General features: G+C 39.2%; 1 protein-coding gene across 1 annotated transcript; it reads left to right on the top strand.

The window, feature by feature from the left end:
• The first annotated feature begins 432 nt into the window (after positions 1-432).
• On the top strand, positions 433-10,610 carry LOC131153705 (uncharacterized). The gene is made up of 3 exons (XM_058106153.1): positions 433-708; positions 790-1,033; positions 10,489-10,610. Exons 1-3 carry the CDS (start codon positions 433-435, stop codon positions 10,608-10,610), a joined length of 642 nt encoding a protein of 213 aa, XP_057962136.1.
• Positions 10,611-11,420: the final 810 nt, after the last annotated feature.

Below are 11,420 nucleotides of genomic sequence, written 5' to 3'. Positions count from 1 at the left end.
TATGATATGATGAGACGTATATGATTGTATAATTCCTGCTGTTTAGGCTTCCGTTTTGTGTTCTGATGTATCCCTGATACTCATGGGTCTAGGTGGATTATGATCTGCTGAGCTAGAATATGTGATATGGATTTTGATATTGTATTTATGAAAAAAAATGTGGAAATTAAGTAGGTCGTCACATCATGTGTTTGGGTTGTAGGAGTGGATTTTGGGGTTAGAAACATGAGGGATAGTTAATAGAGAGTTTGGAGTTTTAGTTCAATAAGTTGGGCCTGTAGGAGGGTAGAATTTTGAAACGATGTTCTATGTGTTTGCAAGATGGACCCAAGAGGCAATAGCGCTTACGCCAGTGGGGATGATGGAGCGGGTCCTTCTGGCGCAGCAGGTGGGGATTCAGATACTCTGCTACGTAGTGTGGCCCAACAGGTCATGGCTGAGATAACACGAAGTTCTAGAGAGCGGGGAGGTCCATCCTCAGCTCAGAGATGTACCATAGAGAAATTTATGAAGATGAATCCGCCAGCTTTCTCTAGAGCGACTAATCCTGCAGTTGCGGAGAACTGGGTGCAGGAGATAGAGAAGATTCTAACAGTACTCTATTGCACTGATGAGCAGAGAGTTTTGTATGCTATGTATAGGCTGGCGAGGGAGGCCGAGAGATGGTGGGCAGCCACCAGGTTGTTGGAAGAGCAGAAGGCTATACCGGTGCAGATGACCTGGGCTCGATTCAAGGACATGTTCTTTGATAGATATTATCCTGTTTCAGTTAGAGATGCTTGAGTACAGGAGTTCCTGAGTCTGTCCCAGGGGTCGTTGACTATCCCACAGTATGCGGCGAGATTTATTGAGCTCTCTCGTTTCTGTCCCTATGTTGTCCCCAATGAAGCAAAGAAGGTTAGAATGTTTGAGAGAAACTTAAGGCGTGATATTTACCGGCAAGTGGCAGTATTGAGGATTCAGGATTTTACAGAACTAGTTGACAAAGCCACTATAGCGAAGGAGAGTTTATCTAGAGAGACGGAGACACAGAGTCAGAGGAAGAGGACTGCGCCCTCGAGTTTTCAGGTAGGTCCCAGCTGAGGCCCTTGGAGAGGAGGTAGATATGGCGGAGGCCAGATACAGATGGTAGAACACAGGGGATTTCAGGGCAGTCAGCCTCCCGCCATTTGTAGCAGATGTGGACGAAGACACCCGGGTGAATGTCGATTTGGGGAGAATGTTTGTTACCACTGCGGGAGACCTGGCCATATGGCTTGATCATGTCAGATGTCGTCGAATTATGCATAGGCTCCCAGACCATTTCGAGGTGGATATCGGGCGCCCCGCGGTGGTCAGCAGAGGAACACAGCACCGGCGAGGGTCTATGCGTTGACACCGGGAGACGCTAAGACGGCTGGAGACGTGGTCACAGGTACTCTTACTGCAAAATGATTGTTTTGTTTGATACAAGTGCTACCCACTCATTTATATTGGCGGGATATGTGAAAATAGCTGGAATAGAGACACAACCATTAGATATATAATTGTCTGTGGGTACGCCGATGGGATCTGTGATTAGATGCAGGAGGGTACTCCGGAATTTTCTAGTAAGTATTTAGGAGAGAGTGCTTTTAGCCGATCTTGTGGTCCTGGATATGCAGGGATTTGATGTGATACTGGGTATGGATTGGTTGGCCATTTATCATGTTAGTATAGATTGTCATCTGAAAGAAGTTATTTTCAGACCTCCGGGCGAGTCAGAGTTTAGATTTGCGGGTTCACGTGTACGTGCCTCACCACAGTTAGTGTCGGCTATTCAGGTAAAAAGATTGTTACAGGGTGGTTGCTAGGGGTTTGTCGCATACATAAAAGAATTGCCAAAAGAAGAATTGAGACAAGCTAACATACTAGTAGTGAGGGAATTCCCAGATGTATTTCCAGAAGAATTGCCTAGTTTGCCACCAGATCATGAGATTGAGTTTACAATAGATTTGTTGACGGGATCTGCACTAGTATCTAAAGCACCGTACCGTACGGCTCCAGTCGAATTGAAAGAACTGAAAGATCAGTTACAGGAATTACTGGATAAGGGTTTTATTAGGCCTAGTGTGTCGCCCTGGGGAGTGCCAGTTCTGTTCGTGAAAAAGAAAGATGGAACCATGAGATTGTGCATCAATTACAGGGAGATAAATAAATTGACAGTCAAGAATAAATATCCTCTCCCTAGGATCGATGGTTTATTTTATCAGCTCCAGAGGACCCAAGTTTACTCTAAGATTGATCTGCGGTTAGGTTACCACCAGGTAAAAGTTAAAGCAAAGGACATTTCGAAGACCGCATTTCGTACTAGGTATGGGCATTACGAGTTTTTGGATTGACTAATGCACCAAAGGTTTTTATGGATTTGATGAATCGGGTGTTCCACCAGTATTTAGACCAATTTGTGGTTGTGTTTATTTATGATATACTAGTCTATTCAAGGAGTTTTAAGGAGCACAAGCGTCATTTGAGGCTGGTGTTGCAGATATTAAGGGAAAGGAAACTATATGCAAAATTCAAGAAATGTGAATTCTGGTTAAGGCAGGTTACTTTTCTCGAGCATGTGATCTCAGAGGCCGGAGTATTAGTTGATCCGAGTAAAATAGAGGCAGTGGTAAGTTGGGAAAGGCCGAAAAATGTTTAGGAAGTCAGGAGTTTTATGAGATTAGCAGGTTATTACCGACGTTTTGTGAATGGTTTCTCTAGGCTATCAGGTCCATTAACACGACTTACAAGGAAAAATGTAAAATTTGAATGGATTGATGACTGTGAGCAGAGTTTTCAAGAGTTAAAGCGGCAGATAGTTTCAGCCCCAGTACTGGTTATTCCATCAGGGGAGGACGGTTTTGTAATATATAGTGATGCCTCTTTGAAGGGTCTTGGATGCGTGTTGATGTAGCACGGCAGAGTTATTGCATATTCGTCCAGACAACTTAAAGAATATGAGAAGAATTATCATGTCCATGATTTAGAGCTTCCTACAGTGATGTATGCTCTCAAAATCTAGAGGCATTATTTATATGGTGGAAAGTGCGATATTTTCACGGATCACAAGAGCCTGAAATATTTCTTTACCCAGAAAGAGTTGAATATGCGGCAAAGAAGGCGGTTAGAACTTATTAAAGACTATGATTGCACGACTAGTTACCACCCAGGAAAAGCAAATGTAGTGGCAGATGCCCTGAGTAGGAAATCAGGGGGATCCGTATTGGCAGCTATAGAGATTCAACACTCAATTCTGGTGGATTTGGAGAGGCTCAGTATAGAATTGGTGGAGGAGAGTCCTCAGGCAGTTATTTCCAGTCTAGTAGTGTAGCCCACGCTTTACAAGAGGATTAAAGCAGCTCAGAGTGATGATGCAGAGTTGGCAGTGATGATGGCTAGAGTACGTGATGGTCAGGGTGAGGAGTTCAACATATCAGATTACGAAGCTCTGTGATTCCATACTAGGCTATGTGTTCCTACAGATGCTGAGATCAGGAGGACTATACTAGAGGAGGCTCACAGATCCCTATACACGATTCATCCCGGCAGTACTAAAATGTACAGGGATCTGCGAGAGTATTTCTGGTGGAGTGGAATGAAGAGGGAGATAGCTGAGTTTGTTCAGCAATGCTTGACGTGTCAGTAGGTTAAAGCTGAGCACCAGAGGCCAGCAGGGCAGTTGTAGCCGTTGTTCATTCTAGAATGGAAGTGGGACCACGTTTTGATGGACTTCGTTACGGGGCTACCACCAGTACGATAGGGACTAAATGCAATTTGGGTGGTTGTAGATCGTCTGACGAAGACCGCTCATTTCATCCCTATTAAAATTGGTTATTCCATGAACAGATTGGCGAAGATATACGTTCAGGAGATAGTTCGTGTTCATAGAGTACTAGTATCCATAGTCTCAGACTGAGATCCTCGATTTACTTCATGATTCTGGAAAAGTTTTCAAGAGGCTATGGGTACACAGTTAGCTTTTAGCACTACTTTTCATCCCCAGACAGATGGTCAGACTGAGAGGACAATTCAAATACTAGAGGATATGCTTCGTGCTTGTGTTTTTGGAGGTAGTTGGATCCAGTTTATGCCGTTAGTTGAATTTGCTTATAATAATAACTATCAGGCTAGTATTGGCATGGCTCCATACAAGGCATTATATGGCAGAAGATGTCGTTCTCCTCTTTTCTGGGATGAAGTAGGTGAAAGGTGAGTTTTGGGCCCAGAGATAATACAACAGGCGTCCGACAAAGTCCGATTAATTAGAGAAAGAATCAGTATAGCACAGAGCCAGCAGAAATGTTATGCAGACACTCGCCGCCAAGAGTTAGAATTTGATGTGGGAGATCGAGTATTTTTGAAGGTAGCTCCTCTGAAAGGAGTTATGAAGTTTGGAAAGAAGGGCAAGTTGAGCCCTAGGTATATTGGCCCTTTTGAGATACTTGAGAGAATAGGATCAGTTGCCTACAGGCTAGCTTTGCCGCCAGCTTTGGTTTGTATTCATGACGTGTTTCATGTTGCCATGTTAAGGAAATACGTCTCAGATCCATCCCACATCATCAGCTATGCAGAGATAGAGCTTAAGGATTCATTGGCATATGAAGAAGTACCAGTACAGATTTTGGATAGAAAGATACATACCTTACGCACTAAAGAAATACAGTTAGTTAAAGTTTTATGGAGGAATCACGCTATAGAGGAAGCTTCTTGGGAGCTCGAGGAGCAAATTAGACAAAGATACCCGCAGTTGTTCCAAGAAGTATAGAAGTACTCAGGTAAAGTATAATAGTTAGATAGGTTTTTCTTGCAGGCACATGTATTAATTTTAGTTAGTAGATAGTTTTTAGTTTTATATATGTAATATGCCAGAACATAGAATGTAACCACGACATTCCTCCGCCACAAGTGAGGGCAAGTAATAAAATAAGTAGACCTTTTTTTCTTTTACTGAATAATGGAGAGTATAGATAAAGATACAACTAGTAAATTTCGAGGACGAAATTTTATAAGGAGGGGAGAATGTAACGACCCAGAAATTATTGATATTTAAATATTAAAAAGTGAGGAAAAAGGAAACAGGAACAGAAGGAGGCAGTACACTTAGTGTTCATCGATGACATCGCATTTTGGAGATAATAACGATAATAATAATTTCAAGGAATTGCCAGAATTCGTCGATGAATACAGGGCTTCGTCGACGAGTACATAAGGAAATTCGTCGACGAATACAGGGCCTCGTCGACGAGAAAATACCGAGAGGGGTTATAGGGCAGCCTAAAATTCATCGACGAATATAGGGCCTCATCGACGAATTTATTGAAAGATTCATCGACGAGATGACATGTCTCGTCGATGAAGGCCGTAGTATAAAAGTGGAAAACTCAAATTTTTATCATTTATCCGCGCCCCTCTCTCTCTCCTCTCTTTCTCTACGACTCTCTCTCACTTCTCTCTTCGTTTCCGGGCTTGTTTCTTGCCGGATCGAAGATTTGAGGCTACCACGACGCTCCTGGCGAGATTCTCTACAAGTCTGTCGGAGCTGATCATTGGAAAAATTGGGTTGGATTTCATCCCAATCTCAGGGTAAGACATTTTATTCAGTATTTGCCTTTTCCCCAGTTAAAAGAAATGTTGTAGGTAAGAAAATACTGATATTTTGTTCTAGGGGATTGTGTTTTCAGGATGTTGAGTTAGGAACCCTGCGGGTAAAGAGTCAGAGTTTTATAGGGGCTTTTCAGAGTTAAGGTAAGGGAAATATGCTATGTTAGGAGTTTTCATAATGTTATTAGAGATTTCATGAACACATATTTATACCAGTTTATTATACAATATTTACAGAATATGAGAGTTTAAATGCTTGTGTGGCCTGAGTACATTTTCATTTGATGAAGGAATTTATATAGCTAATATAAAGTATCATACTATACTAAATACACAAATATAGACAGTATATACAGTTTATATGGTTTTTTCCAGTATATGAGATTACAGAGAATATACAGATATAGATTTATATTCACAGAGAGTATACAGAGAAATGTACATACATATACAACTTTTATATGAATAGTTTCATGAAACAGATATATATATATATATATATATATATATATATATATATATATGCATACAGTTTTACTCAGATCAATATTTATATTACAGTTTTATACAAAATAGTGTATACTGAGTTATAGCATGCCATGTTTCCTATTACCATAACATATAGAGTATACAGACAGAGTATATAGACAAAGTATACAGACAGAGATACAGGGGTAGCATCAAGATGCTACAGATACAATATATAGAGATTACAGTATTTACAGTACAAAAAGATAGAGTTATGGTAATTTTGAAAACATGATGAAAACAGTAAAAAAGTATATATATATATATATATATATATATATATATATATATATAGTATTAGATCCCTGGGGAAAGGTTACAGACAGATACAAATAAAGATTACAAAGCATGGTACCGTTGCTAGATACAGATAGAGTGCAACCACATATCGCAGATAGTGTGTGGGTACCGTCAACCGTGCTCGGAGAGTATGTAGCTCCCCAGTTCGTTGGGTGGAGGGGGCCAATTTGACAAGGTAGTAGCCAATCCTGAGCTTAGGAGAGGATGCAATTTGGTTGGGCTCAGGTAGTGTAGAGTATATTGACTTATCTGGAGGGCTGACCAGGTTAAGTCCCGCCTAAGAGCCGCACAACCCTGTCATGAGAGGTCAAATCATGACATACAGAGTCCTAAGGATAAAGCACAGTTATGTATATGTATACAGTTTTACAGTATATGAAAAGTATAGTATGATATTATCAGTATGAAAAGTAGAAAAATATAGACGATACAGTATGTTTTAAATTGAGAAAGTAAGATATGCTTTACAGATTATTTATTGTATTACAGTTCAGTTATTATTTAAAAGTATCCTTAACTTAGTTGCCACACACTAGTAATAGCATATTTCCACTTACAGAGCGTCGACTCACCCCATTACTTTAACGTTTTTCAGGTGAGCCAGCTAAGCAAGCAGATCAGGCTCGCGGATAGAGAGTAATTTGATTACCCTGGTTATAGGGTGAATTTTTGACAAAGTTGTGTATATGTTTGAGTAAATGATATTGGGGGGTATTTTTGTATGGCTATGGTCTGTATATACTTGATTCTGGTATTGTATAGTATATATATATGTGAATGGTATATAATATGTGTTCCCGCTACTTAGGTATGGATGTAGATACACAGATATATATATATATATATATATATATATATATAAAATGGCAAGAATTTTGAGGACGTTAGACAGATTCTCCTCATGCTCCTCTAGGCTCTTCGAATACACCAGTATATCATTAATAAATACTACCACAAACTGGTCCAAGTACTGGTGAAAGACCCTATTCATCATATCCATAAACACTGCAGCAACATTCGTCAAATCAAACGGCATATCTTGAAATTCATAATGACCATACCATGTTTTAAATGCCGTCTTTGAAACATTTTATGCCCTGACTTTCACCTGATGATACCCATAGCGTAAATCTATCTTCAAAAAGATCTGTGTCCCCTATAATTGGTCAAACAAATCATCAATACGCGAGAGCGGGTATTTGTTCTTGATAGTTACTTTATTTATTTCTCGATATTCGATGCACAACCTCATCGAGCCATCCTTCTTTCTCACAAACAAAATCGGTGCTACCCAGGGCGACACATTGGGCCGAACAAATCCCTCATCTAACAACTCCTACAACTGTTATTTCAATTCTTTCAACTCTACCGGTGCCATTTTATGCGGCGCCTTCAAAATCGGCGCTATCCTTGGTACCAGATCAATAACGAACTCTACCTCACAATCAGGAGGTAGTCCCAGCAAATCCTCAGGGAATACATCAGGAAAATCCCTCACCACTGGGATATCCTCCACCCTCAGCTCCCTTTCTGATACTGCCTTCCCACAGGCTAAATATCCCTGATAACCTTCTAATAGCAATCTATGTGCCTGAATAGCGGATAGTAACTGAGGTGGGGTGCGCACACGTGATCCCATGAATCTGTACTCTTATCCCTCTAAAGGTCTGAATACTACCACTCTCTGATGGTAATCAATGCTGGCATAGTGGGCAGTAAGCCAATTCATACCCAAGATTATCTCAAACTCATGCATGTCTAGAACCACCAAATTAGTTAACAAAGACCTCCTCTGAATATCCATTAAACAGTCCTTAAGTACCTTTCTATATATCCCAACAGCCCCAATCGGCTTAGCAACAGACAAACTAATATCTAACTGTTGAGGCTCAAACCTACATAGTTTAACATATTCCCGAGCGATAAAAGAATGAGTCGCCCCAAAATCAAACAAGACAGTAACTTTAAATGACAGTATTGAAATAGTATCTGTGACCACATCTCCTACCACCTCAGTATCTCCTAGCGTCAGTGCATACACTCATACCGAAGCAATATTCCTGTGTTGTCCACCTCGAGGTGCCTAATAGCCTCCTCTGTATGGTCGGGGAGAAGCCGCTACCGCTGGTGGTTCCTGGAAGTTTCTCATAATATAACCAGGCTGGTGGCACTGATAGCAAACAACCTCTCTCGCTCGACACTCTCCTAGGTGCCTCCTCAAACATCTGAGACAAGGAGGGGGCATCTGTTTGCTCTGTACTGCTCGCTCTCCTCCTCCCTATCTTCGTCCTCCCCTGGTATCATATCTCCTCTATGACCCTCGACTGACTACTGGAAAGCGCCTATGGGATACTAGCCTAACACCCACAGGGCCTCCTATATAACACCCTGAAAACAACATTTGTCAGAACAAAATATCAGTATTTTTCCATCTATATCATTTCCTATAACGGTCAGAAGGCCAAAAATGGGCTAAAAGGCCTTACCCTGAATTTGGGATGAAATCCAACTTTGTTTCCCCAATGATCCACTCCGGCAAACTTGTAGAAAACTTCGCCAGGAGCGTCGTGGTAGCCTCAAATCTTTAATCCGGCAAGAAATAGACCCGCAAAACAAAGAGAGAAGTGAGAGAGGGACGTAGAGAGAGAGAGAGAGAGAGAGAGAGAGGAGTGCTGAAAGTGCATAAAAATCATATTTTTTTGCAATTTATAGGGCCAGATTCGTCGACGAGATACGTCACCTTGTCGACGAGTCCTTCATTAAATTTGTCGACAAAACCCTGTATTCGTCGATGAAATTCAGAGCAGCCCATTTCTCGCTCGGTAGTTTCTCATCGACAAAATCTTGCCTTCGTTGACGAATTTCCTTATGCACTCGTCGACGAACCCCTGTATTCATCGACGAGTCCTGGTAATTTCCTTGAAATTATTATTATCCCCCAAAATGCAATGTCGTCGATGAACGCGGCCTCCTTCTGTTTCTGTTTCTATTTCTCTCTCTCTCTTATTATTTAAATATTATTATTTTTTGGGTCACTACAAATAATCTCATAAACTCTTCTTTAAGATTTTCCATTTCAACTAGTTCAATATCCTGGTATTAAATTGGATTAAGTAGCTTTCCATATATTGAACAAGGAGAAATTTTCTTCTTATATTTGAATTGGTTATCTTGAATCTTGTAGGCTATGGAGGCATCCCTTTTCATTTTAGTATAGATTTAACTTTCTTAATTTCTAAAAAGGGTATTACTATTCCTAATATCTTTGGAGTCCTTAGTTTGTGAACTAGGCTTTTTATCTAGGTACCCATACTTTCTTGGGTCCGGATGGTTTACCAAGAGTTGATTCTTTTATTCTCCAAACTTGTTTGATTTTTGCACCCTTTCTTTTTAAAGGACATTCAAACTTAGTGTGTTCTTTCTTCTTACATAGAAAACATGTGTGTGTGTGTGTGTGTGTGTGTGTGTGTGTGTGTAAGCATTTGAGGAGATGCTAGCATAATCTTTGGAGGCTTTTGCAAAGTACCCCCTATAGAGGTTCTTTTTCCTTGTAATTTCAACTCCATTGAATCCTATGTCTTCTTTATTCAAGGACATTCTTTGTGCGCCAATCATGTAAAGACCCAAAAAATTAAAATGATTAAAATAATTTTTTTTAAATAATAATAAATAAAAATAAAATAATAAATGAACAAATAAAATGAATAGTATGGAAAAAAATAAATATATATATATGAAATAAAATGAAATTAGACTAATTATTAATTAGTTAATTAATTGAATATTATTTGATTGAATTAATAAATTAATTAAAAGTTATTTAAATAAATTAATTAAGTAATTTATATGATGGGTACATATATAATTATATTTTATATATATATATATATATATATATATATATATATATATATATATATATATATAATATAAAATAATATAAAGATAGAATTAAGTGAATTGGATTTCAATTTGAAATCCAATTCAATGTCAGATTAATCCCCCCCCCCCCCCGCGGGAATTGCTCCTAATGCTTCTGCTTCCTGCGTGCAGCCCGCTCATCTCCGTCTCTGTCTCTCTCCTTCTCTCAATTACTCGGCGAGTTTGCGATGGATCGAGAAACGAAAGGTGCCATTAGAATTCTGATTCCACTGCCGACATTTCTACTGGAGTAGATTTTTCATGGAAATGGTTTAAGCACTGCTCCTGGGGAAAGGTAATTTTTTCCCATTTTCTCAATTTCGCTATTAATATGTGGTTAAATCGACGAACGGACACCACCATGAGGTCCTAGTCGTCGTCATCGTCATTTTGGCGTATGTAATTTTCCAATCGGGGTTTTCTAGGTCATACTCTAAAGTGAGAGTGGGATTTGAGAATTTGGCTAAATTTAAGAGTATTATTATTTATTTAAGAATTATGGCCCTAGGAAATATTTAAATAATATTTTATCCAAGAATAATTTATTGGAACTAGAAATTTAATTTCAGGGTCCGGGTGAGTGCCGCAACTATTTTTTGGAGTCCCTGTTGGCATAGTTCAAGAAACTAGGTAAGGGAAAAAATATATATTAAATTAGTATTTTTATGAATTTAATGGAAAAATAAATTGTGTTATATGTACGTGTATATGTTTCGGTATGGGTAAAATGTCAACTATTTAAATTATATTTCCTTCGAGTTTAGGGTTGTTTATTAGATATGTATATGCGAAAATGAACTGATGAAAGTGGGAAATATTTTCAGGATAATTAAGTAAGAAATGAAAGGTATTTTCAGTATATAAACATTAAATGTTGGTTGGCTTATTTTACAGGCAGTGTATGAATTTTATTGCAAAATTGTGTGGCATGAGAATCTGTGCAAATATATGTTAAATGTATGAGATGCAGGCTAAGTAAGTAAAACAACGAGAATAAAATACGATATGGACAATGTTGCCTGTGTATGTTAAATGCAACCATGTAAATGTAAGACAGCTGAAAG

Source organism: Malania oleifera, chromosome 4 (assembly GCF_029873635.1).
Source record: "Malania oleifera isolate guangnan ecotype guangnan chromosome 4, ASM2987363v1, whole genome shotgun sequence".
In the NCBI taxonomy this organism is placed as follows: Eukaryota; Viridiplantae; Streptophyta; class Magnoliopsida; order Santalales; family Ximeniaceae; genus Malania; species Malania oleifera.
The sequence above is the reverse complement of the archived record's forward strand: the minus strand, read 5'-3'. Positions and strand labels throughout refer to the sequence as shown.